General features: G+C 44.4%; 1 protein-coding gene across 5 annotated transcripts in view; it reads right to left on the bottom strand.

The window, feature by feature from the left end:
* Nucleotides 1–8,289: 8,289 nt before the first annotated feature.
* GUCY1A1 (guanylate cyclase 1 soluble subunit alpha 1) overlaps nt 8,290–26,027 on the bottom strand; it is a 55,213-nt gene continuing 37,475 nt past the window's right edge. For 3 of the 5 annotated variants that reach the window (XM_014571810.3, XM_075930111.1, XM_025182897.2), the window contains 5 exons: nt 23,609–24,318; nt 17,674–18,159; nt 16,962–17,105; nt 13,660–13,814; nt 8,290–9,297 (listed from right to left, as the gene is read on the bottom strand). In XM_014571810.3, the coding sequence (XP_014427296.1) occupies nt 9,096–9,297; nt 13,660–13,814; nt 16,962–17,105; nt 17,674–18,159; nt 23,609–24,318 (1,697 nt within the window). In that variant the 3' untranslated portion in view covers nt 8,290–9,095. The remainder of the gene's footprint in view (nt 9,298–13,659; nt 13,815–16,961; nt 17,106–17,673; nt 18,160–23,608; nt 24,319–26,027) is intronic. The other 2 variants (XM_075930112.1, XM_075930113.1) reach the window with 2 other exon arrangements.

Genomic DNA, 26,027 nt, shown 5'->3' with positions numbered 1-26,027 from the left:
TTAAATGATCAGTCCAGTATTATTTTGATGTCCCAGAGAAGAGTTATGATAACTTCAGAGCCCAATACACAGCCCACTGAAGTTAATGGAAGGATTCCTGTTGACTTCTACATGCTTTGGATCAGGATTTCAGTAGGCACAAATTTAGAAACATAAGAGGGGCCACCCTGGGTCAGACTGATGGCCCATCTAGCCCAGAATCCTGTTTTCTGACAATGGCCACTGCCAAATCCTTCAGAAGGAATGGATAGAACACTGCAATTGCTGTCTAGTTCTAGTATCTGGCAACTGGGGGCTTAGCAATCTTGGCTAAAAGCCATTGATGGACCTATCCTCCATGAACTTGCTTAATTAGAAAAGCTGTTTTACTTTCAGCGCCAAAATCTTCTGAGGTGCCTTGGACTAGCAGCTTTAAAAGATTGTTTACTTTGGTTTATTATTTCTCTGACTGGGTGCCTAGCCTCATGTTCCAACACAACTGCATATTTAACATTCAGATCAGGCATTTGTGCTCAGGAGAATACACATCTTAAACTGTTGTGTCTGCATATTGCAGGAGTTTCAGAACAACGGATTATCTCCCATATATATTTACCTTCCACATTCCTGCACTGCTGAGTAACTTACAATAATGGGTCATATTCTCCCCTCTGCTCTGGTTTCTAACATTCCATTAGTTATTTGCCTGCCACTGCACATTGAGTGGATATTTTCAGAGATCTGCCCATGATGACTCCAAGATCTCTTTCTTGAGTGGTAACAATGAATTGAGACTCCTTCATTGTATATGTATAGTTGGGCTCCCCTCTCCCCTGCCCCATATGCATTACTTTGCACTTATTAAAACTGAATTTCATTGATTGTTTTGTTGCTCAGTTACCCAATTTACTGAGCTCCCTAGTAATCTTTTACAGCAGGCTTTGGACTTAACTATTTTGAGTAATTTTGTATCATCTGCCAATTTAGTCACCTCATTGTTCGCCCCTTTCCCTAGATTCTTTACGAATATGTTGAGCAGCACTGATCCCAATACAGATTCTTGGAGAAATCCCTTTATTTCTCTCCACTGTGAAAACTGACCATTTAGGATCCACTTGTCCTTTATTTGTAGGTAGGCTCTCAGATGAGATAGGCAGTGCTGCTCAGGGTGCCAGTGACCATTCTAACTAGGTGTCAACAGCAGCTGAGCAAATTTCACTGATGCCTATCAGCAAGTCAATTAGCTTTAGGCAGAGCTTGCAGCTCTAAAGTATGAGGTAGGGATGAGCAGACAAGGTATAAGGCTAAGAACAAAAGCTTTACACTTGGCTATTATGTCAACTCCTTTCATGGCCACATCAAGTCACATGAAATTTCTGCCTTCGTTATTCCCAGCTATAATAATAACTAGCCAATTAGCCCATAGAAAAAGGTGATTTTCAGGTCTCTCCTCCATGTCCTATTCCCTTTCTATCTCAGTCTTCTCTCCTGATCCTCCGGTCTCTCGCTCCATCTCTCTCTCTCTCCCCTCCTCCTATTGCCTCCCCCTCTCTCTCTCAGCTCTCCTCCATCTCCTGCCTCTCTCTCCATCTCTCTTTCTCTTCTCCCCCTCCTGTCTTTCATTCTCTCTTCTCCTCCTCCTCCTGCCTCTCACTCTCTCTTTCTCTTCTCCTCCTCCTCCTGCATGGGGAGCGCGGAGCTCAAATGACTGTTTGCACCTCTTGCTCCCTCACGGCAGCCCAGCTGAGCGGCTGCCTATGAGCTCCAGCTGCCCCCCTGCACCATTTCCCTTCACCCCAGCACTGATCCTGCAGCCTCCCAGTTGTCTTCCACCTCTCCCTCCTCCTCATTCCCCCGCCCACCTCCCAGCCAGAGTCTGTTCACAGCCAGGGGGCGGGACCTGGAGCCGCTGTCACGCCGCATGTCTCTATCCCGCCCCCCATCGCCTTCCGCCATGGTGCTTGGCTGACTTCAGTGCTGCTCAGCTGGGCCGCCACGAGGGAGCAAGCGGAGCCAGCAGTCGTTTGGGCTCCCCCGCCGCGGCCCAGCTCAGCGGCGTAGAATTCAGCCAAGCTCCAAGGCGGGATGTGAAGGGGGGCAGAGCAGTGACATACACAGCCGGGCCCCATCCCCTGGCCGTGTACGTCACCGCGCCATCCCCCTTTGCCTCCCGCCGTGGCACTCGGCTGAGTTCTGTGCCACTCAGCTGGGACACTGCAGAAGAGCAAGTGGCACAAGTGGCCGCTTGGGGTCCATGCTCCCCATGCAGTGGAGGTCCTGCATGGGAAGCGCGGACCCCAAATGGTCACTTGTGCCACTTGCTCTTCTGCAGTGGCCCAGCTGGTGAGAGGTAACAGCGCCCCCCAGAGGCAACACGTAACGCTACAGCATTACAGAGTCACAGACATATATGATACCTTATTCAACAGGGAGCTGTGACAAGCAGTTAATGCCACTAATGTGCTAAGTGTGTGAAAATTCACCAGAGTGCACATCTAATGCCCAAATGTCTGGGACTACGGTTAGCTAGTCATTTGGACAATTGGCCCTTACTAAGGGTACGTCTAGACTACATGCCTCTGGCGACAGAGGCATGTAGATTAAACTACCCGGCATAGGAAAATGAAGTGGCGATTTAAATAATCGCTGCTTTATTTAAATTTACATGGCTGCCGAGCTGAGCCGATCAGCTGTTTGTCGGCTCAGTGCGGTAGTCTGGATGCTCCGCGGTCGACATCAAAGGCATTTGTCGACCTCCCAGATATGCCTCATCCCAGGAATGAGGAGTAACGGTAGTTCGAACTAGGAAGCCTATTCCAAACTACCTAGTTCGTGCCGCGTGTAGCCGCACGGCACGGGGTTCGAACCAGCCGGGATTTAAAAATGGCGGCGCCCGGCTTATGCAAATGAAGCCCGGGAAATTCAAATCCCGGGCTTCATTTGCAAGTGCAGTATGCCTACATTACCCTCCTAGTTCGAATTAGGAGGGTAGTGTAGACATACCCAGAGAAAGGACAGGTTCACTATGGACATCAAGGCTACGTCTACACTGGCCCCTTTTCCGGAAGGGGCATGTTAATTTCACCTATCGTAGTAGGGAAATCCGCGGGGGATTTAAATATCCCCCGCGGCATTTAAATAAAAATGTCCGCCGCTTTTTTCCGGCTTTTAAAAAAGCCGGAAAAGAGCGTCTACACTGGCCCCGATCCTCCGGAAAAAGCACCCTTTTCCGGAGGCTCTTATTCTTTAAAGTAGGAATAAGAGCCTCCGGAAAAGGGCGCTTTTTCCGGAGGATCGGGGCCAGTGTAGACGCTCTTTTCCGGCTTTTTTAAAAGCCGGAAAAAAGCGTCGGACATTTTTATTTAAATGCCGCGGGGGATATTTAAATCCCCCGCGGATTTCCCTACTACGATAGGTGAAATTAACATGCCCCTTCCGGAAAAGGGGCCAGTGTAGACGAGCCCCAATTGTATGAACACTGTATGGTTATCCTGGGAGATCCAGCTTACCCTTCACTTCTTTAATAATGATACCATTCACAGGCTGTTTTGACAGAAGAAAAGAATCATTTAACAATGGCCTCCATAGTTGCAGAATGGCAGTGGAATGTGCATTTGGCCATTTGAAAGAGTGATGGCTCGTTTGTAGAATAAGTTAGAAACAGCAGAAAAGAAATATCAAAGATCATAGCATCATGTTATATTTGCACAATGTTTGTGCGACTAAAGGAGAAAACCTTAATGACAGCTGGGAAGCTAAAGTACAGAAACTCACTCAGAAGTTTGAGCAGCCAGTAATGTGTTCAATATAAAATTCCCGTTGTTCTTATTTTGAGCCTCAGGCTGAAACTGGTGTCTGCACGTCCGGCTGTTAACATTGGAGGGTGGTAGAAGTTTGTGTAGTTCAGTGTTTATTGGCAATGAAATGCAATGTTGCAGCAATCCCTATTGTGCCTTTTTGCTTTGCCTATTCATCTTTGTAAAACCTTATGAATTAGTAAAATTTTAATTATTTTCTGTGTAAAATGAACTGTTGATTCCTTATGAATGCAATTTTAAAGATTATTAAACTATTTTATAACATGTAGAAATGAACCTTCAGCTGACATGAAAATTAAAAAACAGCTTTTAATGAAGAAACAAAACAATCTATGATCTATCTACAAAGAAACCTTTTTATTACACCAGCAGTGAAACAAAACAGCAAAGTGCAACAGTACTGCACTAGGCACAACATAAGATGTAGGCAAAGGTCTGCCTCTTCTGATTCAAGGCTGTCTGGTATGGAGTGCAGATGCTTGAATTTACCATGAATGATAGAGGGCTCAAAAGAGCTGGGATCCTAGATGCTATTGTTCTTGCTGCCTTGATTTGGGTTCTGCAAGGGGAACAGCCTGTAGGAGAAGTGTTGCTGAGGTACAGTAAGGAGAAGATGTGATTGTTTCCTGAAGCTTGTATTATCCAAGGGCAGTGTAATGTCTGCTTCTGATTTGCAGTACTGCATTACCTGCTGCCCTAACAGCAACATGCTGCAACAGGGAATTTTTGGCTTTTTAGGGCCTCCAGGAGTTGCCTCTGCATCTCACTTTTTCAATACTATCTTTGGCCATGGTAACATATCCCTAGCAACTGCCATGCTGTCCTTTGACATTGCAATGATCTCCCTGGAAAACTTCTAATCAGATTCCCTCTCTCAGTCCTCAGATACTGGCTCCATCTTTCTGTTCTGTTGTGTGTGTGTGTGTGTGTGGCTCCATCTTTCTGTTCTGTTGTGTGTGTGTGTGTGTGTGTGTGTGTGTGTGTGTGTGTGTGTGTGTGTGTGTGTGTGTGTGTGTGTGTGTGTTTTGATGGTCACAAACATTTCATCACAAGTTTTCCATTTTCTCCCCCTTGCCAACTGTTCAGCCATTGATAAGGGCCTATGATAGGGAGAAAGGATTCAGAACGATCCTAGGCCCAGGCAGCTTTGCCTTGACACCTTGCAATGCATGCACAGGCTCGAGGAGGAACTTTAAATGTTAGCAGAGTAGCTCACTTGCAGGTAATGTGTGGAGATTAACAGACTTGCACTATGGTGCCTCAGCTATCAGACCCACCAACTATGGATGGCCTACCTGACCTGCTGAGGGCAAATGGTGCTGAACGTGTGAAAGGCTGGGATCTCTTCATTTTGTTTACATGACTTTGCTGTTCCCTCTTGAGGGACAGGCTGGTAGGAAGTTATGACAGAGGCAACCACCTGGCACTGCAGGGTGAAGGATTCAAATGCTACCTTTGGGCTCTGGATTGGAACCTGGTAGAGAGGGTGCATCTGGGTTCTCCTTCCAAACCCTTCCTGGGGCTGGAGGCAAAAAGACAATCTTTGATATTAGAGACCTGGGATTAGACTCCGTATCTTGAGAGTCCTGACTCTGGGACTTAAGTTGGGCCAAGCCTGAAAGCTCCTGCTGAGAAGCAGAACTAGCATTTGTTAAAACTCTTTACATACCCAAGAAAAGCTGCACTCAGGTTGGGGCCCAGCCAGAGCACCAAGCCACAGAAAGGGACAGCATGGCTGGAGCAGCTATCAACAGAGGGCACCAAGACAAAAGAGGTTTTGTCATGCTCTTGCCTATCCACTAGGCAGCATCTGTGGGGAGCAGGTCCCCTTCAAAGGTCCCACCTTTTGAGGATCTGGTCAGTGCTGGTGCTATTGCTGTGGGGGTATTAAAAATTCTAAATGAGTATTGCTCATCTTCTAAGGCAGTCGTGACAGCACATTTTTTAACACTAGGTGACTAGGAGGCAGAGAATGGCCTTATTCAAAAGGCAAAGGGCAGGGCAGGGCAGGGAGATACACAGTGAAGTTATTCACCAAGATGCTCCCCTCAAAATTGTTACCAGAGAGGCAGAGAGGCACAAGCTATGCCAGTGGGGTTGGTCTGGTAGCTATTTTTCTATCTCTGATCAAAAACTAAGCAATGCCTCAGCTTGAGATTTTTGCTTCATCTCCCCTGCAGATAAGCTGAAAGTATGAACAAAAATAGACAGGCTTCTGCAATGACTAAATGCTTCAGGCACTATTACCAGTCAGTAAGAATGAGTGTTCCAGGGCATTTACTGGGTAGCTAGTCTCTGTGGTTTCATGCAATGTCCAAAGTCTACTTCATGAGAAGTGAGACAATGAATCAAACTTCTCTTCCTGTAACCAGAATCTGAATCAACTTTTGCATTTCCCATGAAATAATGTTTTCCTTACTCAGAATCTGTTCTAGACAGGCATGGGCGGCTGCACCATGCTGCTTGCTCTGCTTCCTGAAGTAGCAAACCAGGTTGGGGAACGGGGGCAGCATTCTCCAGGCAGGACACCTGAGGGAAGGGGAAAGGAAAACAGGATATAGAGTGTATGTGCCTTCTGTAGTGTGGGCCTGGAAACAGTTGGCAGCCAAGGTGTTAGCATGAGACACAGGCTGATTGTTCCAAGTTTAGGAAGGTGTACAAGTTTGGGGTGGGGGGAGGGAAGTGTTGAATGGACAGTGTTAGCAGAGTGAGGGAAGTGAGATCTTCATTTCAGAAAAGCTTCTCTCTCACATCTGGTTACAACGACTATTGCCATGGCACACCCTGAAGAGAAGACAGCACGGCAGGATAGCTTAGACATTTTTTTTTCAATGTAAATACTTACATGCTGAGTTTCCCTCCATGGGATCAGTCCCCTTCTGGGTTTTTGCCTGTCCAGCAGGGTTGTTGCTACAAAGCTAGAACTGAATTTGATTCTACCTGACTGTCATCAGGGTCCTGAGTTCTAAACAGAGCCTGGCCCCCTCATGTTCATCCCTTGATAAGTCTTGCTGGTCATCCTAGTGGTGCAGGGAGCCTAGGTTGGATGGTTTTGTAGTTATATAAAATTCTGTTCAGCTCCTCAAAAATGGAGAAGTTACATGCCCTCTGCTGGAGTTTCTTAGTTCTCTTTTCTTTCAGCGGAGGAGCTCTGGTACAATTTGCTTTTTATCTGGCACTATAGTGCATCATGTCCAGCACCCCTCATGGACATCTGCCTAGCAATGTTCACAAAAAGGTGTTTACCCTAGTGGCTGCCACAAGTGCTCCCTGAACTGACAGCACCCTAGATGGCAATGAGAGACAGGATATTGATGTGGCTACTCAAGGTGTGTTGTGGGCCTTTGGTAAGAAATGGGAATCCAGGAGTGAATGGACAAAATCTGGCTATCTGCCAATGTATAAATGGGGGAGGGGACATCTGGTTAACTTGACCTCATAGTAGCAGAGAGTACAAAGATAAACAGACAGGTCAGTAATGGTTACCCACAAAGGAGCATGGTATAATCTTGGTAGGCAGCACAGGAACAAAATGTTGAACTAACTTGCTTCAGAGCAAAACTAGTTCACTTTGAATGAGGACTACAAAGTTTGCAATTAATGTAGAGTCCGTGCTCTGAAACGCATTGTGATGTGTGTACACAAGTGTTTTCTAAGCATGTTAATTCGAAAATCCGTGGTTTAACCTTTCCCCTCCCTTACGTGGACATATCTGTACTGTTACTTTTAAAACAAGCAAGATAATGCAGATGCAGAATCGTTATGGTGTTACTTAGCAAACACATATTGTCCCAAAAATACCAACACAGGACTGTTCAAAAAATCAGAAGGGAAGTTTGTAAAGTCACTTAATGATATATGTCAATATCCTGGATAGATCTGCAGTGATTAAAAGTGCCTTTTTCTTTTAATGGATTTCCAGGGCAAGATTTCTAGCACACAGACAGCCTAGAAGGCCATTAGAAGAGAACCAAAATCTTTCTAAATCACAAAGCAAATACAAATGAATGTTTAAGAGTTCAGATATCAATGTCTCTCTTGCAAGGAAGTGATGTTATCACAAATACCCTCAGCCAGTGTAAAGCATGCAGATCCCAAGCCATGCCAAGGAGCCAAGTTGTATGTTTAGAAGGATGACTGCACAAAGTTAACTTGCAGTAGAAATGGAATCCCAAACTCAAGTCTCAATAGCTAAAGAATCCTCTGTTTACTTGTAAAATGTATGTGTTAGCAGTTTTAAGGCTGTTGGTGTCTACTCATATTTTAAGTCATTTGTCTTCTACCTTTAGCAATGAGTGATACATTTTAAAGTGAGTGACCTGTACATATTTCAGATTCCATCTCTTCTATACATTATTTCTAGCTGAAGTATAAGATCACATGTTCAAGATAGTATGTTTCTGTCCAACATACTATACAGGCCAGTTGAAATTTCCTTTCTATGTAAACAAATTATATACTACTATCTCCTTTAAAACAGTTAAAAATGAAATGACAACAAAAAGAAAACATTTATTGCTATGATACATAGTATCAGGGGAAAATAATTTTTAAAATAGGGTTTTAAAACTCCAAGAACTAAAATCTTGCTTGATTACAGATGCTTTCGTGTGTGGATTATACAGTATTTGAATATTCTATAAATATTTATTTTATGAACAAAGAAAACAAAGTTCAGGGAACAGTAGGCAGCATACTCTGCTATATATACTGGCATTAGTTACAACCAACAACTTGATCCATCAAGGTGCTGTGTGCCTTCAATTACTGTTGACATCAGCTCCCACTAGGAGATGGGCAGAACCTCATAGGACTGGACCAAAAATTGCACTGAAACATTGGAAGAAATTGTTATAATAATGGCTGTTATTTTTTTCTTATAGAGCGACTAAGAAAACTGCATTTTAATAGTCACTGGTATGCACCAGCACACCACACTTCATATGACTGCATCACTTATTCACAATATTTTTTATACACTGCATGTACAACATGTTTAGAATTTTCAGTACAGGTAGAGTTGAAATGGTTCTTATGTAACACAGATTACCACAGGGATGAAAGTACTCTTTAACAGCCTTTTAAACAGTAAAGCTGAAATATTATTTTAGTGACTCTATATCTTCTTGAAAGTAAAAATAAAAAGTAGTAGCTGACACACTTCCTGAAATTTTAATACTGACTTTCAGGTATTAGCAATCTAAAGTGCTTTCATGTTCCATACTTTTTTAAAACTCTCAATTTACACAAAAATTAAAATATTTATACAATTATTCTGTAAATGTGTGAATATATAATTTAGTCTACTCCTGTTGCCTTTCCCAAGAAATTTGCATTACCATCTTCAAAATCTCTCTTTTGAAACCAAGGCTTTGAATTTGTTCCTTGAAGATAAGCTTCCAGAAAGTAACAAATACCAGGAATGTCACTGGGAAAGTTGGGAGGAAGTTCTTCTCTTGAACGAGGTGTGAATACAAAATCAGGAAATTCTTTTAACAGCCTACGAGACAATTAAAAATACTCATTAAATATGAAATCAAACACTAACTGCTACTGTTATTAAGAATATTCTAGCATTGTTCTTTTCACATGTTTTGTAAATTGGGCCAGAATTTGTTCCAGTATCTACGTGTTATTTTAAAATAGAATGCATTGTCTTGCTTACTTAGCATACCCTTTGCTCATTGATTGACATACGTAGATTGACCTGATATATTAAAACAGGAAGACAGTCTCTCCCTTTTTGGCTATACAAGGCATGTTTGTATTTCTCCTTGTTCTGAATGTATCATGAGAGATTTCTTGTTAACATTTCAAGAGACTATTTAACATTAAATAATAAATGAAAATGTTGCATAAATGTGGCACCAGAATTCATTTAAACCAATGAGATACTGAAGGGTTTGTCAAGCAAAATATTTAGATATAATATTAAATACAACCTTTATGCTGTTTTACACAAAGTTCCACTAAAGACAGTCATCTCCTATGAAATCTGAATTACAAACAAAAAATGCATTTTTATACTTTAGAGATAATTATTGACAATAAATATCTGAAGTTCAAAGACATGTAATAACAATCCCAGAATATGGGATATACTGATATGTACCATACCAGAGTGGGGAACCTCTAGTATGCTGTCCACACATGGTTTGTCAGGTTTAGCAATTGGCAGGCTACCAGATGGTTTGTTTACCTGAGTGTACACAGAAACAGCCCCACCACTCACAGTAGCCATAGTTCGCTGGGCAATGGGAGATGCAGGAAGCAGTGGTCTAGCCTGTGACACTTTCTGCAGCTCCCATGGTCCAGAAACTGTGAACTTCAGCCATTAGGAGCTGCGGGGCTCCGTGCCTCTGGATACTCAGGTAAACACACCATTTGGTAGCTTGCCAATAGCTAACCCTGATGAACTACGTGCGGCTCACAGGCCAAAAGCTCCCCATGACAGGGGCAGTCTTTCTTCTAAGGCTGTGTCTACACTGGCCCCCATTACGAAATAGGCATGCTAATGTAGCACTTGGGAATAGGCAAATCCGCGGGGGATTTAAATATCCCCCGCGGCATTTGCATTTTCATGGCCGCCGCTTTTTTCCGGCTTGGAGATAAGCCGGAGAAAAGCGTCCAGACTGGCGCGATCCTCCGGAATAAAGCCCTATTCCGGAGGATCTCTTATTCCTACTTGCACGAGGAAGCCTAGTCCGAAATACCTAGTCCGTGCTGCGTGTAGCTGCACGGCACGGAGTCCGCACTAGCGGACATTTAAAAATGGCGGCGCCCGGCTTTATGCAAATGAAGCCCGGGAAATTCAAATCCTGGGCTTCATTTGCAACTCCGGTTGCCTACATTACCACCCTAGTTCGAACTAGGGTGTTAGTGTAGACATACCCCCAGAGAGGTAGCACGTTTCATAATTGGGAGCTGCAGATTGAGAATGTCCTCCCCCCAGGAAGTTAAAAGATGACGTGAGAGAGGTAATATCTTATATTGGACAAATTAAAGTCTCACCTACCCAGTCTCTCTAATATCCTGGGACTGACACAGATTCAACAACACTGCATACTTCACCATGAGATATAAATCAAAGTACTATTAGCTCAAACATTCCAGCTGATCTCAACTACCAGATAAAACATGACAAATGAAGTGGATATGAATATTCAGGGTCCAACTCATAAAGCCTCTATTAATCAAAACTGGCACTTTGAACACAGAAATGAACTGGAAGCCAGCAAGTCTCCAAAGCACAAGTAAAATACAGTCTGGCTGTGTCTAGACTGGCAAGTATTTCCGCAAAAGCACTTGCTTTTGCGGAAAAACTTGCCAGCTGTTTACACTGACCGCTTGAATTTGCACAAGAGCACTGACGATCTTATGTGAGATTGTTAGTGTTCTTGTGGAAATACTATGCTGCTCCCGTTCGGGCAAAAGTCCTTTTGCGCAAATGATTTTGTGCAAGAGGGCCAGTGTAGACAACACGGTATTGTTTTGCACAAAAAAGCCCTGATCGCGAAAATGGCGCTCGGGGCTTTCTTGCGCAAAACCGCGTCTAGATTGGCATGGACAGTTTTCCGCAAAAAGTGCTTTTGTGGAAAAGTGTCCATGCCAATCTAGACACTCTTTTCCGCAAATGCTTTTAATGGAAAAGCTTTTCCGTTAGAAGCATTTGCAGAAAATCATGCCAGTCTAGACGTAGCCTCTATGTACAAAGCACTGCTAAGAAAGCAAGAAGACATAATCTGCACTATTGAAGTTTGCAAGTGGTATTTAGGTTTAACCTCAAATAAAGTATACTGCGATAATCCAATCTAACAGTGACAAAGGACAAGAATACTGGTGTTGAGGACAACATGTGATATATTACTACATCCTCACAACTTCTTTGTCACGTGCTTTATGAAGGGGAAAAGCATTCTTGTTTATTAAGATTAACTTGATACTCTGAAGAAACTCCACTATGAGCTACAGGGGGAAACAAGGCAGGTTTCGCCTTAATAGAAGGAACAAATATCACTTTCCCATTGCCTCTGGTTTCTTTGCCCCACCGAGCATCACCACCTCCATTTTTATCTGAATGAATTTTTCAAACAGCATACTCTTATCTAAGCTGTGATCTTGGCCAGATGCTGCAATAGCCAAAACATTATATCAACCTGAGTATGTGAAATGAAGACACAGCTGCATATCATCAGCAAATTAAAACAAACCTTATTATCTCCCCTCATGGCCTCACATATACATTCAGCAGAAGGGGTGACAGAATTGAACACTTCTGTATCTCACAAGGGAGAAACCTGTAGCTGGCTGACGGAATAATCTCTTAACCTTGTCTCCTGGGTCCTCTCTATCAGAAAATAGCAAAGCAACGTAAGTGCAACTTGGTGTTTCTTTAACAATATCTACAGAACTGTCAACAATGCCATGTGGTCAACGGCATCAACGACTACTATCAGAGCTAATAGAATGAGTATGGACACCTCATGTTTGCCCATCACTAGAAGATCATTAACCAGTGTGAACTGAATAGTCTGGGTTTCATACTAAGGCAGTGGTCACCAACCAGTAGATTGGGATCTACTGGTAGTTCTTGGTGCTTCTGATAGGTGACCCTGACTGGTTTGGCCAAGAGGCTATCAAGTGCCGGCACTTTAGCTGCCCCTTCCCCCACTGCTGCACACCTCCTGCCCTTTGCCTCGGAGCTATCTCTTCCCAACCCTGGGAGCCTCCTGCTTGTTGTGCAGGGCAGGAGAGGGAGAAGAGGGGCAACTTATGTCAAGGTGCCCCATCTCCCACTCTGTATCTTATCCCCACAGAGCAGAGAGGGGCAAAACAGGGCTTGGGATGGAGTTTTCTGGCTGCTTTTGGGAGTGATGCAGGGCCAGGGAAGGGGTGAGCCTGCTTTAGCCCCACTGCACTGCCCAGGAGCCACCTGAGGTAAGCAGTGCCCAGTCAGAGCCCACATCCTGAAACCCTACCCTAGTCATGAACCCCCTCCTGTACCCCACACCCCTGCACTAGCCCCAAGCACCCCGGCATCCAAACACCCTCTCAGAGCTTGCACTTAGAACCTCCTCTCACACTCCAAATCCCTTAATCCAAAACCAGAGCCTGCACCCTAACCCGCTGCCCCTGCCTGGTGAAAGTGAGGGAAGATGAGAGAGGGAAGGAGGATGGAGTGAGCAGGGGTGAGGCCTCGGATAAGGGCACAAAGAGGGCGGGACAAGGATATTTGTGGTTAGAAAGGTTGGAGACCACTGTCTAAACTAGATTCAATGGTGTCAAAAACATCTGAATAAACCAAATGTCACTAGAATTGCCTCACTTCAATCTTCTCAGTTATCTTTCTTAAACAAGGAAAATTCAAGATCTGGTAATAGTTGCCAAGCTTGCCAATCTCTAGAGATATTTTCTTAAGGAGGAGACTACCAACCATTCAGTTAGGTTATTTTCAAAAGTGCCTAATTGAGTTAGGTGCTTAGCTTCCACTGAAAATCATTTAGCTTAATAAGAATTAGAAGTAGAAGATGAAGACAATGCAAGAGATACAAAGCTTCAAGGTTAGGAGCAAAATGTATTGCAGTCATCTAGACTTCTTATTTCTCTAAACAGGACAGGGAGACAATGCATGTTAGTTACTCAGCCTCACTCCATCCCTTGGCTGTACCTACTGTCTAGCTCCTGACCAAAAATAAGCAAGGTACAATCATGAGCAGTAAGGTTAATGAATAAGACAGAAAAGCAAACAATATTTTGAAAAGAAAATGGGGAAAACAATTGTGAAATTACTAAAGAAACAGTCACTAGCTTTAGGGTTGGTTTTGTTTTGTTTGTTGGAAGTATAAGTTGTAGATTACTGTACCTGTAAGTTGTCGGACTGACATTTATTTTCCTAGGTATACTGCAAGACTCAAACTTGTTGGCAAGGGTTACATTGTTTCCAAAGAGACAATAACGTGGCATTTTAACCCCAACAACTCCAGCAAAGACGGACCCAGAATGGAGGCCAATACGCATCTTTAAACAAAATATATAAAACAGTATTTGTTAGCTAAAATAGTTTAGTGTACTAAATTAGTTCATTTTATTGGTTCCTCCTTAATTAGAATGATCAGGAGGTGAGAATTTGGTGGGGTTCATCTCCTTTAGATAAACACATTCCATTTTCAATAGCAGGAAGTAAATCCACTGAGGAAGAAACTAAACTGCTTAATTTTATTGCTCATAAATATTAATCAGACATTCATTTGTTTATATAACTGTGATTAAATTGGTTTTGACAGCCCTACATTGATCTAGAAATGACATCAGGAGACACCATAACTCTCAGTTTACCCTCCTGGGTATTTGGAGGGAACGAGTGTTATACAGTGGAAATATGGCCTGATGACATGGTTAAATAAATGTAAGAATCATTGGGTTTTGTTTTAAGGTCAGAGTCAGAGCTGTAAAGAAGGAAAATTATGACACATGCTCACCAGAGTTCCAGTGGTAGAGGTGGGCATAACCAGAATACAACCTGGTTCAAAGGTATGGGAATTGAGTCTTTGATTAAAGAAGCAAGCTACCAAATATATAGGTTGGTTAGAGAATGCAGGAGTGTCCTTCTGTGATTAGTATTAGGGTTTGTATATTTTTTTATTCTCATATTGTTTATTGTGTTCCTTCTGTTTTATTTTTTCTCCCTCTAAAGAACCTCTTATGTGAACTATTCTCTGACACTTAGATAAGAACAATATTTGGGCAAGGAGGCAGAACACTGGGAAGAAGCTTACCCTGTTACTACCTGTGTTACATCCATTCTTTGCATGTCAACAACTCTCAATCCTACACCTTTAACAAGAGCTGAACTGTTGCCCTGTAAACAATATCCACCCATATAGCAAAGCTCACAGGTATGAGCTAAGATAAGAACATTACTATAGCATTCAAGTTTAACATAAGAAATTTGCAGTCAGGCATCTTTTTCAGAAAATGTATTTTAAAAAATAAAATAAATCTGAAAGAGAGCACAAAGCAGCCAATACTCCACCAAAAGATAAAAAAATAGAGGAAACTTCACTTTCATTTATAAAAAAGCATTCTTTTGATGCTTGTAACTTCTGATGCAATACACTAGAGGTTGGACCTCTATAGTCTCTAAGGCTACGTCTAGACTACAAGCCTCTGGCTACAGAGGCATGTAGATGAGGTTACCAGGCATAGGAAAATGAAGCGGCGATTTAAATAATCGTCGCTTCATTTAAATTTACATGGCTGCCGCGCTGAGCCGACAAACAGCTGATCAGCTGTTTGTCGGCTCAGCGCTGTAGTCTGGACGTGCGGGTGTCAACATCAAAGGCATTTGTCGACCACCCAGGTATGCCTCCTGGGATGAGGTTTACCTGGGTGGTCGACAAATGCCTTTGATGTCGACACCCACGCGTCCAGACTACAGCGCTGAGCTGACAAACAGCTCATTAGCTGTTTGTCAGCTCAGCGCGGCAGCCATGTAAATTTAAATGAAGAGGCGATTATTTAAATCACCGCTTCATTTTCTTCCTATGCCTGGTAGCCTCATCTACATGCCTCTGTCGCCAGAGGCATGTAGTCTAGACGTAGCCTAAAGCCCTCATTCAGCATCATCTGTGGTCTGGCAACCCTGTGGATGCCCCTGGGCTAAAACACTTACAGGGAAAAGCTGGGGCTCTACGTTTAACTCCTCTCCTTCCCTCTGTTCAAGCTCAGGAAGGGAAGAGGAGAAGAAAGGATGTGGGGGATGTTGAGGAGAAAAAGAAGGGTGGTGAGAGAACCCCATGGCTGGTGTCTAGGACCACAGCCTCACAGCCAGTGACAGCAGAGAGGCCAGCCCTGACAGAGCTGGAACTGGGGGTCACTCAGGGAAAGAGGCAGGCTGGCACTGGAGTGCCATGGTCAGGAGCCAGGAGCACAGCTGCATAGCCGGCAGTGGAAGCTGGAAGCTAAGTCTACTGGCCTAGTGATCGCAGGGGTCAGTGCACGAAACCTAGTGGTCGCTGCACTCTGAGACCAGCCATGGGGCTCCACAGCCATCCTGCCTCTTCCACTGAGCACCCTCTCCTCCCCAGTCCTCAGTCAGTCAATGCCAGCTCCTCCACTGCAGCCAAAGTGGAGCCATGCCAGTTCCCTGGTTTGGGTATAGTTAGATCTCCAGGATGCTGGACCATGGAGGTATAACTCTTAAATGAATAAATGTCATAGTATCTCTTATCCAATACTATGACATCAGCAACTGTGATGAGAATTTAACACTTCAGTAAATATTTGAAGTAAACACTTCAAAGTAGGAATAAGAGATCCTCCGGAATAGGGCTTTATTCCGGAGGATCGGGCCAGTCTAGACGCTTTTTTTCCGGCTTTTCCCCAAGCCGGAAAAAAAGTGGCGGACATGTTTATTTAAATCCGCGGGGGATATTTAAATCCCCTGCGGATTTCCCTATTCCCACTTTCACAATTAGCATGCCCCTTCCAAAAAAGGGGCCAGTGTAGACGTAGCTGCACAGGAGTAAATTTGTTCATATGCTAGGCCATATTTTTAACAAGATATAAACCATGCATAAAATTAAGTACCTGCTTTGTTAAATTGGGGCCTTACATATTGTAATCATGCCATAGATGACTGAAGTTTTGCCTGAGTTATTGTTAATGGTTTAACACAAATTTGGGATGGAAATTATATATTATATACTCTTGCAATCAAGATTATTGTTGTTCTTTTGCTGATTCATAGTCACCTACTGCCTCAAAACAGACCCTTCCAAATGTAATTTTCTTACTGATTTCATTTGAGAGGATTAACTCTCTTAATTTGAGAGAGGGCTAATTAAAGTACCAATGCAGAAACTTGCACATCCATGGCAACTTTATTGCTTCTGAAATATTGAAAAACAGGATAGTAATGTGCTATAGTTGATTTCAGAGATTTTCAATCCTCCAAATGGATTTTTAGCTTTTTTTCTTCTTTACAGATCCCTAATGTCTAAAAGAATGAAACACTGGACTTCTTGTCAGGTCATCTCCATACTCTTCCTGTTTGTTTCAAATTTTTAAACATTATGCAGATGACATTACACTGTTGACAAAATAATAAACATTTCCACCCCAGCAATAAAAATTGACCCATGAATGTATTTCTATTTGCCTAACCTTGATAGGCTCTCCATGGGGAGACATCACTTCATCTGACAGCTCCATCATCTTCAACGCCATCAATGCTATTTGAACAGCATGAGTCTCGCTTTCTTTGTGTAAACCTCCAGCTACGCAATAAGCATCTCCAATTGTCTCCACCTAAACATACACAATTGTTTCTTACTGTCTATGCAGTCTGAGATGAAGAAAATATGTGACATGGTTTTAAATGCTTTCAATGGGGCATATCCTGTTGTTCTTACTTAGACAAAACTCCCACTGGAATCAACTGGAATTTTATCCAAGGAAAAATTGTATCCTTAAGAGATAATTGGGTCAAGTCCTGCAAAGAGCAATTGCAAAGAATGCCGTACACTGGTGATAGCAATTGCTTTTATTATGCAAATATGCTTCCCTCTTTCTGTGGGACTCTGGTGCTCACTTGGATCAAATGCTTACCCCAGATTTCACACCAGTGTACCTGAGAGCAGAAATTTAACCTATCACCTCTAACTTTCAGTAGTTTTTCTAAATGGTTACACAATCAGTTGACTTTGTAGACAATCTCTGTTTCATTCAGTGACCTGTCAAACTATTATAGTTAAGGTCTGTGTCAAAATAATTTTTTCAAGTCCTATTATTCTCTATACCAGCATAATCTCCCTTTTCTTTACCTCCCTCCTCCTCCGACCCTCAACACTGCTGCAGAATGCAATAAATTCTCTACCTTGTAGACGTCTAGCTCTCCGCACTGGTAATCAAAGCGAGTATAGAGCTCATTAAGCATGGTGATAACCTGCATAGGTGAGCACTGGGCACAGATGGCAGTGAATCCTACAATGTCAGAGAAAAGCATTGTGACATTATTAAATTTCTTGGCTTGCACAACTTGTCCCTGCCACAGCTGCTGAGCAACCTCACCAGGAAAAATTGAGCACAAAAGATCTACTGTCTTCTTCTTCTCCTCTTCTAGAGCTTGGTGGGCCTGCTCAAGAGTAGCTTTCAGCTTTCCTAGCCTCTTCTTTAGTCCATCTTGAGCTCTGGCTTGTTCTCCTATCAAAACAACATCCCTCAGTGCATTATGAATGGGAATATCAGAAAGATATAATCCACGTCCTGTAAAATCTTCTAATCTATCCACGCAGGGAGATCCCAAGAACAAAATGGCACCAGATTCAAAAATATAGATCATTTGGCCTTTAAGATCCATTACCTGCAACAATAAAAGACAGAAGAGTCATCTACCTATGGCAATATTTAAGGAAGATAAAGTGTCAGGGCAGACAATTGTGCTGTATCACACAAGGAACAGTTTGATCTTACGGCCTTGCATTTTAAAAAATTAATTAAAAGGGAAACATATGGTTCTTTTCTGTCACCCCCTTAAAGCCATCCAGTGGACCCAATGGCTACACTGGCATGATTTTCCAAAAATGCTTCTAATGGAAAAGTTTTCCGTTAAAAGCATTTTTGGAAAAGCACGTCTAGATTGGTAGGATGCACTTTTTGTGGAAAAGCGTCCGTGGCCAATCTAGACGCAGTTTTCCGCAAAAAAGCCCCACTCGCCATTTTCACAATTGTGGCTTTTTTGCAGAAAACACTACTGTGCTGTTTACACTGGCCCTTTTGCGCAAAAGTCTTTCGGAAAAAGACTTTTGCCCAAACGGGAGCAGCATAGTATTTCCAGAAAAGCACTGACGATCTTACATGAGATTGTCAGTGCTTTCCGGAAATTCAGGCGGCCAGTGTAGACAGCTGGCAAGTTTTTCCACAAAATCAGATGATTTTGCGGAAAAACTTGCCAGTCTAGACACAGCCAATAAATTACTAAAACTACTGTTGGACTCCTAGGTGCCAGGTATAAACCAATATTTACTGATAAATGCCTATTTGAGATAGGGTATGAGTTTATACTGGGGAGAAAACAATAGCCAAGAACATAATTTTCTGCACTTTTGGTGTGCATTTCTTGATCAGCAACCTATAGATTTGAGGTAACAACTACATTATCTATTTCAGTGCACCAACTTATTTATGTTTATCAGAAAGAAGATAAGAGGAAATCCACTTCAATTTCAATAGTGGAACTTCATACATCAGAAAAATTTAAAAATAAATAGGCATAAGTAATGTGACATCATGTGTTAATTATCCATTAGTTTTGCATTAACTATTTTCTTTTGTTCCCTTTCTTACCTAATTGTATAGTATGTGAAGGCACTGTACAGTTTTTATTAACATTGCTTGTATGGACCAAATATTCACAGAGCATCCTATGCTGCCGGCAAATGGACACTTGCATGTGCATGTACCTGCAAAGGCAAATATAGCTTTTTCTGGCACAAATGAATATACACACTTTTGAAATCTGTCACCTCTAGGAGTTTTTGGGTTACTGTCTATTGCTGCCCTTGAACAATCAGTAAGATAAATGGACTTTAGATAAACTAACTAAAACAGCGTTGTCACTTCCCCCCATTTTAAGATAAGTGTTGACAAAAACCTTATATATAGTTTAATAAGGTTCTTAGAGTATGTCTACACTACAAAGTTAATTCGAACTAACAGCCGTTAGTTTGAATTAACTTTCATAGGCGCTACACATACAAACCGCTAGTTCGAATTTAATTCGAACTAGTGGAGTGCTTAATTCGAACTAGGTAAACCTCATTCAACGAGGACTAACGCCTAGTTCGAATTAAGCAGTTCGAATTAAGGGCTGTGTAGCCACTTAATTCGAACTAGTTGGAGGCTAGCCCTCCCCAGCTTGCCCTTGTGGCCACTCTGGGCACAACCAGGGAAACTCTTCTGCCCCCTCCCAGCCCCGGAGCCCTTAAAAGGGCATGGTCTGGCTACAGTGCTTGTACCAGTTGCAAGCCTGCCAGCACCCAGCCAGCAGACCCTGCACCTGGCACAGCATGAGCCAGCCACCCGCTGCCACCCAGCCCTCCGCCTCTTCCCAGGACTAGGCTGGCGGCTCACAGGAGCCTGCCTGGAGTCACAAAAGGCGGGCGCCCGCCTGGTCTAGTGCAGAGATCGTGGACCTCATCGAGGTTTGGGGGGAGTTCTCAAATGTCCACGATCTCTGCACTAGCCACAGGAATGTGGCCGTCTACAGCCGCATGGCTGACAGTCTGGCCATCAGAGGCCACATGCGGACTTGCAAGATCAAGGACCTGCAGCAGGCCTACTCCAGGGCCCCCCAGCCCAGAGGCATGCCCTCACTTCGAGGCCCTGGACTGTATCCTGGGGGCTCACGCAGTGCATGCCCCATGGGTGGTGATCGACCCCAGGGCAGAGGGACCCGTCCTGGACATGGAGGCAGAGGATACCGAGAGCCAGGAGCCTGCAAGGAGCCTGTCCAGGACCCAGGACCCAGGACCCGCGAGGCACCCCACAGAGCACATCGGCTGTGTCGTCCGAGGCCGGGGAGGGCTCCACATGTGAGTGCCATCATGCTCCCCTTATGTGTATAGGGAGTGTGGGGGGAGAGGGAGCCCAGGGACCGTGCGCCTGGGCCTTGCCCACCATGGAGCAGCAGCTGGGTGTCATGCAGGGGCCCTGGCCTGTTCCCCACATGCCGACCTCACCTTGCAGAGGGGGGCTGGGTTTCACCCACCGTGTCCCCAGGGAGAACTGACCACTGCTCTTGTTTCACCACAGCCGCAACACCTGGGACTGCAGAGTGCACCACCCCGCCTGCAACAGCCACCTGCACCCAGGCCAGCAGGTGCACCAGGAACCTGGAGGACTACCAGCGGTGGCACCTGCGGCTACTGGAGCACCAGATCCATATCCAGGAGCACTGGGTCCGGGAGGAGCAGAGCTGTGCCCTCAGAGGTCACCTCCAGACCCTAGTGGACAGGTTCCTGCCTCCTCCTGCTCCAGCCCCTGTGGCTGCCCCAGCTCTGGCTCCTCCTCCCATCCCTGCTCCCCCTCCCACTTCCTCCGCACTTCCTGTCCCTCCTGCCCCACCCTCCACACCCACTCCTCCCTGACGCCCCCGCACCCGCAGTGCTGCGAGATGGGAGAGCCAGCAGGACCCCCAACCCTGAGCTTTCCCTTCCCTTCCTCCCCTTCCACCCTCTTCCAGCTCTCTCCTCCCAGGTTTCCCCCTCCCCTCTCCCACTCTCACTCCTCCCTTCCCCACCCCATTTATGAACAATAAAGAGAAATTTTTGTTGGCAAAACAGGTGTGTTTATTTGACATTAGGAAAGGGGGTTAGGGAGGGGAAAGGGGAAGGAGGTGAGGGTGGAAGAAGGCCCCAGTGGGGCATGCAGGGAGAGTTCAGTCCTCCTCCTCCACCTGGAAGTTCTCCCACAGGGCTTCCCAGATCCGGGTGGCCCCCTGCTGGGCTTCCCAGGTGACGGTGGTGCGGGGCAGCACGTAGTGGCCAGCCATGCGCTCAGCCTCAGCCATGCAGGCTGGCAGAAAAGACTCCCCCTCCCGTTCACATAAATTGTGCAGCATGCTGCCACCACGGGAGGGATATTGTGCTCGGCGAGGTCGAGGTGGGTGAGGAGGCCCCCTCGACCACGAAGCGGGCCTGGGTGAGTCTGGCATTGAAGGCCTGCCAGGAGGGGTTGAGGTGCCCTGTGTAGGGTTTCATCAGCCGGGGCTGTAGGGGGTAGGCCACATCTCCCACCAAGCAGACGGGCATGTCCACGTCCTCGACCCTGATGTGGCAGTTGGGGAAGAAGGTCCCGGCCTGCAGCCTCTGGCACATGGAGGAGTTCCGGAACACCCTGGCGTCGTGTGCCTTGCCGGATCAGCCCACATTAACATCCGTGGGTGCCGTACCTTCATAAGCACAGCTCCGACGGTGGATCTCCCCACATCGAACTGGTTCCTGATGGATTGGTAGCTGTCTAGCCTGGAGAGCATCCACAGGGTGATGGCCACACGCTTCTGGATGGGGATGGCGGGCCTCATGCAAGTGTTCCATCGCCGCAGAGCAGGGACGAGCCACTCACAGAGCTCCAGGAATGTGTCCCTCTTCATCCTGAAGTTCTGGGTTCACTGTTGGTCTCTCCAACGCTCCAGGATGATGTGGTCCCACCAGTCGCTGCTGGTGTCCAGACGCCAGATGCGGCGAGGCATGCTGGTGTCCAGGCGCTGCTGCCGCTCCTCCATGGCCCCCGGGGAGGCCAGGGGGAGAGGCAGGGGGTTGACATGCACCAGATGGTGCAAGGCAGCCTCCACCCATTGCTGGCAGGCTTGCAGCAGCAAGTCCAAAAACTGGAGCAGCATGCCCAGGGCGCGCTCTGGCTCCATGTTGCCAACTGCAGCGGCGGCCCCCATGGAAAGCACCAACACAGGCAGGCAGAGAGAAAAATGCTTTGCTGTCCCTCGGTGAGGTAGGAAAGCAAGCGGAAAAGCTGAGAACCGGCTGTCCGGGGGGGGTCCCTTTAAGCACAAGCCTCAGATAGAAGCCACACAAAGCAACTGCTGACCTGATGCCCTGCCAGAACCAGTTTCAGCTGCCCTTAAATGCGACCCAGCATCCAATCAGTGTGGACGTGCTAGTTCGAATTAGCAAAATGCTAATTCGAATTAGATTTTAAGTCTAGATGCACTCATTCGAATTATCTTAGTTCGAATTAACTAATTCGAATTAAGTTAGTTTGAATTAGTGCTGTAGTGAAGACATACCCTTAGATTTAGGGGGTGAATGGCTCTGCTACTTATTAATGGGTTTGAACAGAACAGAGACCAATGATGATCAAGAGCTGCTGTCTGAGTTCCAGTGTCTTAGTCTGTCAGTGACCCACAGCACTAAATAAATAAATAAGTCATCAGTTGGAACTAATGATATTGTCCAAAAAGGTACCAAAGGATGAATCTGGAGAGCGCACTATTCTTTCACTTTTTCCAACTCAGAGATAAGGCAGATTAGCAGGGCACTGTGGTAAAGTTTGCACTGCCACTACCTCTGGTCCACAGATAATCTGTCACTAAGGCTGTATCTATGCTACAAAGAAAAGTCAGAAAAAGATACGCAATTGCAAACCGCAATTTGTGTATCTTTTTCTGCTTTTCTTTCGGAAGATGCTTTTCCAAAATTTGGCGCATCTACATGGTGCCAAATTTCAGAAAAACCTGCTCTTTCGGCACATCCTTTCTGCCTCATAAAACAAGGTTTACAGGGCTGGCGAAAGAATGCATCCGCTTTTCCGAATTTTGGGGGGAAAAAATTTCCTTGAATGCGGCATCGCTTTTCCGGGATACCTCTGCAGTGTACATATAGCCTAAGTCAATGCAGCTTTCTTCAAAGGAACAATGCTTCTTGGCTTTACTTTTCATCTCAACACTCAATTGGTGCCTTTTTTTAACAAAAACAAATGGAGGGCCAAACTTTTCAATCCTTACTCAGATTATATTCCTAGGGATGTCAAAGAGTTTTGAATGAGTAAAAGCTTAGGATTTGTCCTACATTTAGTTACACAACCTTCTGCATCTGGTGAAAGTCTAGTTTCCTGGAGAAACTCAAGGCTAGAAAACCATTATTTTGTTGTATTCATTATTAGGAGACAGAAAATCTAAGATTACAGACTGTGCCTTCTTTATAATTACTATTGATTTATAACCCTGCTCCCAATAAATCAAAGCAAAGCAAATAAATAAATACTTAACAGAAATAATGTTATGTATCAGTTCTTACCCTTGATGACTTCTTAACAGCATTGTCCCACCTCCTGACTCGTATAGTAAACTGCATATTGAGCATTGTCATGATTCCACTAAATGTGCAGTTTATTTTAGGGGTAAGAATTTCAAAGTACTCCTCAAAGTTAGGATTTGCTAAAAATTCTCTCCTGTTCAGAAGTCTCCCTATCCCATTGCCAACTTGAAGAACAGCCATATCCTTGTCAAACATGAAATGAAATGGGAAAGTCTTACAGAATAGTGAGGCAGAAATTACAAGAGAAGACTGTGGTTTGCATGGAGATAAGGAAGGTATTGTGCTTTTGACTAATACAGAGTACAACAAATATGGCTGGTTAATAAACTCTGTGCAGTCATTACGAAAGCAGGGAGGTGTCAGCATTACTTCCACTTCGGTTTCATACAAAATATGAGCTGCTGCCTTAATAATGCCAGGCAGAATGAGACTAGTTATTTTCTTAGGAAAGAAATAGTACACGTTCAAGAAGTCTTGATCTTTTTCTAGGCATAATATGGAGGCTTCCTCAAGTTTGCCTTTTTTGCCTGCTTCTTGGCAATGGCCACTTTGCTTCAAAAGGGTAGTGAAACTGTTCAAGAAGTCCTTAAGGGTTCCTCCAACAACTCGTAAAATGTGTTCATCTTCTTCATAGCATGTGTTGAATAGCTCTTCACCAAGAGATTCCTTTACAGTGTCAACTGGAACACCTACAAATGTAGAGCCACATTTCAGCCACTGACATTGAGTTTCAACCCTATTTCCCACCCTCACCCCTACTACTCAGCACTAACCCGTACCCCTATAGCACTACACTTCCCCGCTCCAGCACAGCCATCAGAAGACTTTGTGTTAGAATAGTGATAGAAATGTAGCCGTGTTAGTCTGGGGTAGCTGAAGCAAAATGCAGGACAATGTAGCACTTTAAAGACTAACAAGATGGTTTATTAGATGATGAGCTTTCGTGGGCCAGACCCACTTCCTCAGATCAAATAGTGGAAGAAAATAGTCACAACCATATATACCTATACCAAACACAGGTTTTGTCTCAGCAAAATATCTTCTGCCTAGGTGTGCTGAATTGGGCTCCTTAAAACTTTGCCAGTGTCATTCCTAATCAGTTAGTAGGTCTTGCTATTGAAAAACACATGATTTCACCTTCCCACCAGACATGCAGAAAGAACCGCTCTTGATTGGAGCATTCTTCGCTTGAGGAATTAAAAAACATTTTGGCACAGGATGACCTACCTCTAGGTCAATAAGTTAGTATTCTATAGCACAACTAAAATAAGCAAGAGACTGTTGTGATTAGAAAAGAGATGACTAAAGGAAATATGATAGGGTATGTCTACACTGCCACCCTAGTTTGAACTAGAGTGGTAATGTAGGCAACCGGAGTTGCAAATGAAGCCCGGGATTTGAATTTCCCGGGCTTCATTTACATAAAGCTGGGCGCCGCCATTTTTAAATGTCCGCTAGTGCGGACTCCGTGCCGCGCGGCTACACGCGGCACGGACTAGGTAGTTCGGACTAGGCTTCCTAGTCCAAACTACCGTTACTCGTTTCATGAGGACTAATGGTAGTTCGAACTAGGAAGCCTAGTCCGAACTACTTAGTCCATGCCGCGTGTAGCTGCGCGGCACGGAGTCCGCACTAGTGGACATTTAAAAATGGCAGCGCTCGGCTTTATGCAAATGAAGCCTGGGAAATTCAAATCCCGGGCTTCATTTGCAACTCCGGTTGCCTACATTACCACCCTAGTTCGAACTAGGGTGGTAGTGTAGACATACCCATAGGGATCTATAAAATCAGGAATGGTGTGGAGAAAGTGAATATGTCAGTGTTACCCCTTAACATAACACAAGAATCACAGGCCACCCAATGAAATTAACAGGCTGGCAAATATACAGATGTACTTCTTCACATAACTCATAGCCCAGAGATGTTGTGAAGTCCAAAAGTAAAACTAGGTTAAAAAAAGAATTAGATAAGTTCATGGTGGATAGGTCCATCAGTAGCTATTAGACAAGATGGTCAGAGAATGTTCTGGGTATCTCTAAATCTGGGACTGGATAACAGGGGATGGATCACTTGATTAAATTACCCTAATCTGTTCACTCCCTCTGAAGCATCTGACACTGGCCAGTGTTGAAAGACAGGATGCTGGGCTAGATGGACCATTGGTCTGATGTAATGTAGCCATTCTTCAGAGTTTCATGTTTTAGATAAAAATTGATATGTCCTCTCTAGACTGCATCAGGCTGATAAATCATTAGAGGATTGTACAGGTTCAAACAAATATGGATTTCAATTTCAACTGAAAATGTTTGACTAGCCATATCTGTAACCCACAAGTGAATATATAGTTTGTTACAGTCATACACAAAGGCTGTGTCTACACTGGCACCCTTTTCGTAAA

Source organism: Pelodiscus sinensis, chromosome 5, assembly GCF_049634645.1.
Source record: "Pelodiscus sinensis isolate JC-2024 chromosome 5, ASM4963464v1, whole genome shotgun sequence".
Taxonomy (NCBI): Eukaryota; Metazoa; Chordata; order Testudines; family Trionychidae; genus Pelodiscus; species Pelodiscus sinensis.
Note: the sequence above shows the minus strand (reverse complement) of the source record. Positions and strands in the feature narration are given on the sequence as shown.